The sequence below is a fragment of the Nymphalis io genome, chromosome 6 (genome assembly GCF_905147045.1).
Source record: "Nymphalis io chromosome 6, ilAglIoxx1.1, whole genome shotgun sequence".
Classification (NCBI taxonomy): domain Eukaryota; kingdom Metazoa; phylum Arthropoda; class Insecta; order Lepidoptera; family Nymphalidae; genus Nymphalis; species Nymphalis io.
The window spans coordinates 2,816,227-2,825,408 of record NC_065893.1 but is presented as its reverse complement, the minus strand read 5'-3'; the positions used below and the strand labels follow the sequence as shown (position 1 = coordinate 2,825,408).

The 9,182-nt window shown below is 33.6% G+C and overlaps 1 protein-coding gene across 1 annotated transcript; it reads right to left on the bottom strand.

Annotated features, from left to right (window-relative positions):
* Positions 1-4,456: 4,456 nt before the first annotated feature.
* LOC126769176 (protein spaetzle-like) lies at positions 4,457-8,903 on the bottom strand. Its single transcript, XM_050487819.1, has 6 exons — positions 8,503-8,903; positions 8,299-8,332; positions 7,632-7,774; positions 6,491-6,580; positions 5,339-5,439; positions 4,457-4,928 (listed from the first exon to the last, which is right to left on the bottom strand). The coding sequence occupies exons 1-6, from the start codon at positions 8,539-8,541 to the stop codon at positions 4,766-4,768; spliced, it is 570 nt and encodes a 189-aa protein (XP_050343776.1). The 5' UTR covers positions 8,542-8,903; the 3' UTR covers positions 4,457-4,765.
* Positions 8,904-9,182: the final 279 nt, after the last annotated feature.

Genomic DNA, 9,182 nt, shown 5'->3' with positions numbered 1-9,182 from the left:
TCGTGACGGATCGTGGCAGACAGTTTGAGTCGACACTCTTCGCGCAATTGTCCGAAATTGCCGGTTTTCATCACCGACGCACCACCGCATACCACCCTGCTTGTAACGGACTAGTGAAGCGGTTTCATAGACAGCTGAAAGCTGCCATCACTTGCCATGCAAGCATTAACTGGCTGGAAATCCTTCCACTAGTCCTGTTAGGTATAAGGGCTACGTTCAAGGAGGACATACAAGCCTCGCCCGCTGAGCTGGTATATGGCGAGACCCTTAGGTTACCAGGCGATTTCTTTGAGCCACAATTCGAAGGCACAGAGGACGTGACGCAAAATGCGGCACGTCTTAAACGACACGTGCAGTGTCTCTTGCCATCGTCAGGTTACCGCCACCACAGCTACCGCCCCGTCTTTATATTCAAAGACTTGCCAACTGCTTCCCATGTTTTTCTAAGGGATGACAGTGCCCATGGGTCGTTTAAGTCGGCTTACACTGGGCCACATCAGGTACTTTTCAGGGGTGACAAGGTTTTCAAACTACTGGTGCGAGGAAAAGAGGTCACAGTATCAATAGACCGACTGAAACCAGCCTACATGCTGCAAGACCCTACCAACACCATTGATACCCCACCACCACAATACATCATCACACCTACATCAACCGTACCACTAACATCAACCGTACCACCTACATTACCATCTTCTATACTACCCCACACCACATTCAATGGCGTAAATAAAGAGAAGGACACTACATTTAAGACAAGGTCAGGGCGACAAGTTCGATTCCCGGACTATTATCGCCCGTAACACGGTCTCTGGAGGGGGGTGATGTGGCGTCCCGCTAATTATAAATAAAATTCAAATGAATTAATAATAATATAAATAAATAAAATAAAAATACATTTCAACAAACAACAGTACAATTATATTTGTAGCAGATAAATACGAAGCGATCATACGACCGCGCGCCTCGCTCATTCGCCACCGCTGTCCTCCTACCCGACAGCTAGCGATCGGCGGCACGAGGCGCGGGGGGGGGGGGGGGAATTAGTCAAATCTCGACATCGACGCGCACTACTTTGATTATTTTTTTTTACGCTCTCACCCGCTTACGCTTCACTTACTCTCACTACTGTTATCTGTTTATGTAGACTTTGACTGTGCTGTGCTGTGCTGTAAGTGCGAACAATAAACGGTAGACTGTTCGTTGTTTTTTTTGTTGTTTACGTACCAAGTACTAACCACGCACCGACAACTACACACGTATCAAAAACAAATCATCACAACAAGTTTTTAACATTTCACGAGTGATATACGAAGTGGGTTCTTATACAAATTAACGCTGAAGTGTTTCCGGTATCTGACTGGAATATAAAGACGTATTATATAAATCAAAATAAAGTAAGTAGTTGCTTTAAACGAGGCGTGAAGAGGCATCTTGCGGGCTGGCAAGGCGGGGGCGGCTAGTGCAGAATATTCCCCGACTGTATTGACCGTCGTCGCGTTTGCACTCCAATACCACATACCATCAGGTGGAGTGAAGTCATTTGCTTTGCTTTATATATATAAAACAATAAAAATGTGACAGATTTGTACAACATACAATCAAATGATAAGAATAATAAAAAAGATTGACGGGACTATTCATTCATTCCTAACCTAAAGCGGACCATACATTTAAAAGTAATAGAAACAATGAAATGTATGAGTCAGGCAAGATGTCAGGCAAATAAATCAGCCAAAATTATGAATTTTTGCACAACATTCAAACAGCTACGAAAGACAGTAAAAACTATTTCTTGTCATTTTTGTTTTCTCTGGTACAACAAAGGTTAAGGTTCAATTAATTTAATTAAATATTGTAAAATTTATCTCAACAATGTAGTCTCAATTTCTTTAAGAAAACCAATAATAAATAAATAAAATTAAGTATTATACTATAGCATTATACATACTACAAATATGTGAAAAAATGGTGGTGATTTATTCCAATGCAATTCCATAGTCATTAAATACTTTCGTTAACAGCGTTTCTTCAATGTAAGGTACGCCACTATTAAAATTGATGGTTCTAAGTTTTTATTGAAGTTAAAGGTTGTTTCAAATGATGATAGAGGTAAAGGTATCAAATGTCGTATCTGGGCTGTCTGGACGGATGATAGTTCGAGTAGCAATTTGTCTAACTGAACCTGAAGCTTATTGCCGCTGCCGCCGCATCCATCTACACTTGAGTTGCTTGGTAGCGAGAGGAGGTGGTATACTTATGACGCTGGTGCTTACCGTACATGATTGTTTCGGTAAATACCTTGCACGGGATAGCGAGGCGAAGATATCACTCTCCTGACTCACTCATGGCAGGCATTCCCTATCTCCTGAAGAAGTGTGGCAAGAAAGTGATATTACTCCTATGGTGCTTAATTATTTGATTTATCTCAATATGTTCGCAATTAATCAAATATTGAGGAAAAATACCGTAAATGTGTGATCACCGTAATGTTTTACGTAGATAAATATTCTGACGTAAGCCTATTTTATAAATGAAATGATAAATAATAATAATTCATTAATGAGAGCGTTGGTTGATATCATAATGTCGTCCTAATTTTAGTTTTTTTTTTTTTTTTATATAGAATAGGAAGGCGGACGAGCATATGGGCCACCTGATGGGAAGTGGTCACCAAACGCCCTTAGACATTGGCATTGTAAGAAATGTCAACCATCGCTTATACAGCCAATGCGCTACCAAACTTCGGAACTAAGATTTTATGTCCCTTGTGCCTGTAATTACACTGGCTCAAAGATTTTTTCATTAAATCATCAAAAGATGCAAGATTTCTTTTCTTTGTATGTTTTTCCTACAAAATATATTTTTTATGTACACCCTAGTCTACCCGAACGCAGCTAAATGTTTGTTTTTATGAATATAATAAAATGGTAAGTGCCAAATTAATTATATTACTATTAATCTTTTGTCTTATTACTTTAACTCTACACTATTTACATGTTAATTGTCTCTGATTTAACTGACATGGACATTACACATATGTAGCCTTTTTTTATAGAATAGGAAGGTGGACGAGCATATGGGCCACCTGATGGTAAGTGGTCACCAAACGCCCTTAGACACTGGCATTGTAAGAAATGTCAACCATCGCTTATAGCCAATGCGCCACCAACCTTGGGAACTAAGATTTTATGTCCCTTGTGCCTGTAATTACACTGGCTCACTCACCCTTCAAACCGGAACACAACAATATCAAGTATTGCTGTTTTGCGGTAGAATATCTGATGAGTGGGTGGTACCTACCCAGACGAGCTTGCACAAAGCCCTACCACCAGTAGCAGTAGTAGTAGTAGTAGTAGCCTTGGCGATATTATCAAAGATATTGGGATGAGATCATAGACAATTTAGTAATTTTTAATGATTTCACATATTCCTAATAGTAACAGAAATAAAATATAAAATTTGGTTTTTTTCAAAAAAAAAAAAAATATAAGATATTTTTTCTCAAACAATTTGAATTTTTTAAATTAATAATGGTTCAAGTATTTTTGATTACTGATATTTAAAACAATATCAAAATTGGATTAGTATTGATCGGTTCAGAAAGTTTTAATAGTTAGCAATGAAAAAAATTTAAAAAATAATGTAACTTAGAGAGATTAAATGATGACATTACAAGTCAAACAGTATTATTTAGTGAATTGCGTATTTCGGTTTGACAACAGGCACAAGGGACATAATATCTTAGTTCCCACGATTAATGCAAGGAATGGTTAATATTTCTTACATTGTTAATTCTATAGGTAATAATGACCCCTTATGATCAGATGCATTACTTGCCAGTCGTACATATTAATATGCATAAAATAATGAAATGTAAATTGTCAAATTCAAACTTGAAATTGTACTCTCATCTCGCCTAAATAATTTATGACTTCAAAAATATCTTATGTTTTGCATTATTTATAAAATGGATATCCCAAGTTAACAATTCATTATCTGCGTACCTAAACAAAGTAACAGAGCCTTTTAAAAAAAAGCTTTATTAGTAAGCGTAGAAGATAGGTAGGAAGTGTCTTCCTCTAGAGAACCAAATTCTATGTATATGTATGTCTATGTAGAGTCTATTGCATGTTATCATATGAGCTTTGTAAAATAATAAATGTGCTGTTCAATTTTTAAACATAATTAAAACTTGCTGGGACAGTTTATATTTTGTACATACGCTAAACCCTAAACGCTCCTGCAGATATGTACTTAATGTCCTACAAGCCTTCCAAAACAAAAGCACTATACAGCAGATAACCAATAACTTAAAAAACCATTAACGTGTGAAAATAAAACGTACAATTAATTTTATAAAATATTCTTTTTATTACAAATTTAATTATTAGCAACAATAAAAGTAAAACTTATATAATACAACGATCTCAAATTATTACTTATAAGACATTAATACGATGCTGCCATCTTTAAATAGGCACTCAGTTAGGTCTGGGCCTAAGTCGGCTAAGTTTAGATTTTCTTTATAACTGTACCCTCTATGAAGCCACAGGTCAAATTAAAAAAACTCAAACTCAATAGCACCTCGCATAAAATGCCCGTATAGAGATTCTGATTTGTAAAAGTTTGAGAGAGAAATGGGGTTGCACAATGTTCCATTGGGCAGCCAAGACATACCTGCCCTGTTTACAGTGGGTGGCTTCAAATATCTCATTTCTCAGAGAAAATCTATTTTCATATTCTGTTTCGGCAGAATATTTATTTACTTTATTAAAGTACAGGAACAACAAATTGGTATTTTAAAATGATTGACTGCTAACCCTCTTTTTTCTATGTCTAAGTAAACCATTATTCGATAACCAATATTTTGGATACAATTGAGTGTGTAGTCTGTACTAAATGGCCCAAGAGGACAGCCGTCTTTTCTGAAATAAATCGGAAAAAAAATAAGTCACGTGAAATTTTCCCACATTTTTATTCAATCTTCGAGAAGGATTTTTTCCTTTTAATGAAATAAGTAGGCAGACTATCAAATTGCGACATGATGCTAACTGGTCACCACCCTACTTACACCATTTGCGATCTAAGATGTAAAGTTTCTAGTGGTCATTGGGTCACACACCCTTCGAATCGGAACACAATAATAATAATATGTGATGGTAGAATATGTGATGAGTGGGTGGTACCTTCCTAGACGGGCTTGCACAAAGCCCTACTACCAAGTATCATAGTATCACCACCAAGATTCCCCATCGTTAGGATATATTTACTGGCTGTTACTTTACTTCGTATACTTACATAGATTATTAATATAATAAATAATATCAAAACTTACTTGCATCTCTCTACTAAGAATCCTTGGAATGCTTGCGGATTCCCGTTCAATATGTAATGCCAGTTTCCGTTACTGTCCTTTGCCGCTCGCGGGTAATAAATCTGGAAATAGACATGTTTTAGTCAAGTAAATTTAAAAAGTAACAACTTATTTAAAAAAAATTGATGTAGGTAGTTAAATGCTAAAAACGTAGTCATTCCAAGTGTTAAATGAATATAAAATCAAAATAGCCTACAGAAAGAAATGCTTCTTCTTAATTGGGTAATTGAAGACAAGTGGATAAAGGTATCATGAAACAAAAATATGATTTCAAATAATTGGAATTTATATGAGTTAATTACATATTTACGTACATTGTACATAGGCCATCATCGTCATTCATCCATGACGCTTAGCTTAAAGCTATAAAGTGATAGCTGGTACTATGATGTATAGTGACTTTGAATATTGGTCCAGTAACCAGTAACAGCCTGTTAATGTCCCACTGCTGGGCTAAGGCCTCCTCTTCCTTTTGAGGAGAAGGTTTGGAGCTTATTCCACCACGCTGCTCTAATGCGGGTTGGTAGAATACACGTGTGGCAGAATTTCAAGGAAATCATACACATGCAGGTTTGCTCACGATGTTTTCCTACACCGTAAAGCAACAGATGAATTATAATCACAAATTAAGCACATAAAAATTCAGTGGCGCTTGCCCGGGTTTGAACCCACAATCATCGGTTAAGATTCACGCGCTCTTACCACTGGGCCAACTTATTTGTCAATGTAACAAAATCAAAAGGTTTAAAAATGCGATATACACTTTCGTAAAAAAAAAACAAAAAATTAATAACATAAGTGATGTTATTAATTTTTTGTATATGATCTTTTGCAATTTCGAAATGAAATATACAATTATCATATCTTTTTGATGGTAGGGCTTTGTGAAAGCTCGTCTGGATAGGTAGCATCGTCAGATATTCTACCGCTAAACAGCAATACTTAGTATTGTTTGAAGAGTGAGTGAGCTAGTGTAACTACAGGCACAAGGAATGGTTAATATTTCTAACATCGCCAATGTCTATGGGCGTTGGTGACTACTTACCCATCAAGTATCACATTTGCCCGTCCGCCTGTCTATGACATAAAAAAAATATTATTCCCATCGCTTACCTCTTCTTTGAACGAGCATATGTTTTCGTAATCACCATTGTCTGCTTGCAATTTATCAATCGTAAACTTTGTGATGTTCTTCGTTTTCAGCTGAAACATATTTTCAATTTATAAATGAAACTTTTTATATAGCTATAAAAAGATTAAAGGTTGATTGACTCATTTAATTAGCGTAGTTAATTTATATAATTTAGGACGTTTTACAATTAATAAGTTTAGGTTCTAATAATTTTAATGAAACATTTATAAATAAGCGTCATTATTTTTTTGGTTACCAAAAATGGGTAAGTAATTGCGGATTTGCTATAAGTGAATATCAATTGAAGTATTGAGGAAAAACATTAATCAGGACCTAATTAGTTAATTTTTGAAGGATGTTTTATAAATGAATACATTATATATAAAATATTATCTCTAATTAACCGCAATTTTATCGAGCAGAGAAGAAAATTAGTATAGAAGTTATTAAAATTCTAAGTTTTATAATGACCCATTTTTGATGCATACATACTAGTAAAGAATTATTTGAATTTCAGTTATATGATTTATATAGAAGAATAATTTTTGCGTCAGATACATTCCATCTAACGTTACATATGAAAACATTGCGCTCAAATATGACCTTGGACTCGTAAATTTAATTTCCAGCACATTATTGCACTACAACAGTGCTATTATACCGACGTCTTCGCACGGCTTATTTGTGGCGGTAGCGTTTGTATATTTTTGATATAAAATTTTAACTAAAGCCAGCACAAAAATTTTTACTCTAAGAATAAAAAATTACACTATAAACGATTTGTTAAAAAATGAAAAATTAAAAAATATGTACCCGTATAATATAATAACTTTCATTAGAACAACTATACTGTATTATGAAACAAAAATAGATTGTCAAGTTAAAGTTTCCTATCTCCTACTATCACAGTTTACCAACTAAATACATACTGTGGTTTATTATTTACGTACACTTTGATGCATGATGCATTTTTCACAAGTCAATTATTAGAAGATGTGCAAAATGAAAGAAAATTGATTAAAAAAAATAATTATAATCATAGAAATATAATTTAAATAATATATGTGCACTTTATGATAGGTATATAACAATATTGTTTTAATAAAATGTTTGGTACAATACCTGTTCCAATAACGAAGTTACAAATTTCATGGGATAGTTTAGTACTTTGTTACAAATTTCATAATGTTCACAATCGCTGCTGATTTTTGGAGGCTCCAGTATTGTGTCCCACTCTATTTCATTCCAAGGTAAAAGTGTTTGTCCTAAAAATCATAATAACGTAAGATATTTGCAACTTATACAGCATAAATTAAAAAAATTTACTAATATTCCTATTTATTTCTTCAGTTAAGCGTAAATATTGTGTTAGGACGAGTATAGCTCAAGGGTTTCTTTCGCCGGTTTTTCTCAAGTTACGATATTTTTATTTCACTAATCGGAGGTTATTTTTACTGACAGTCAAAAAGAGGGTAATGTTTCTACATTTAATAAATTTGTTATCTTTCTTCAAGATTGATTAATTTTTTTGAGACCCAGTAAACATAGCAAAGGTCTTAAAAATTATGCCTATATCCAGAATACTACTAAACGTAAAGCGTAAGTACAGCAAACCTTTACAAATACTTTTATTTATTTTTTTCAAATTATTTATTTAATTCCAATTTAAATTTCAGTGTTTTACCGATCTTACAAATATATTTTTTAATCTATTCTGTATTATAAATATAATTAAACATGGAATGTTTAAGCTGATATCAATAATAATTGAATAACACGAAGTGCTTACCATTAGTGCTTGCTCGAGCCGACTGCAGTAAAACCTTAAATTAAATCAAAATTAATAAATAAAATAAAATGATTTATTAGTTATTTTCATGAACAGAAATTCTTGAAGTAATTTCACAGCGATAAGGATGCAGAAACAATTTAAAAATATCAGTATTTGAAATTTTCCTTAAATATTTTTAATAATTAATTTAAATTAATTTACCGTGATAATGAAGATGACAAAACTTTGCTTCATAGCCATCTTATTTGTATCCACCAAAGGAAAACTTCTGTGTTATCTATATAACTTTGTTGTTAACAAATCGGCAACTTCTGTGTTATCAACACAAGTTCGTGATAAAAGATTTTCAATCAATATGAAGTAGTCAACGAAATTGGTATAGTATTTCGTAGATAATTATTGGTGATTTCTGAAGGATTAAGAAATATATCATAAAAATTTTTTTACAACTATTTCAGTTAAAGCGCACCTTTCGCACAAAATTCAAAGCTTTAAGTGTCCCACACTTTTCCAACCCACTCAATTTATACATATTAACCATGACGTCACGACAGGTTTAAGGTTACATTTTCCCTTAGTATTAAGGAACTATTACGCAATACAGACCGATTAAACATAATATGCACAATAAAATTAATTAGATTAATTATTTTATGCAAAAAATGCGATTATCTACAATGGAACGAGCAATGAGCGAAGTTATTATTTTAATAATTAATTCCTTAAATAGAATTGATCTGACGTTATAATGAATCACATGAAATTTATAAAGTTCAATCCAGCAATAAATATTGCATAAGTTTTAGTTTTTTAAGATAGTAAGTAGGGTTTTTATTTTTATCTATATATGAAGCTGAGATAGCCCAGTGGCAAAAATATGG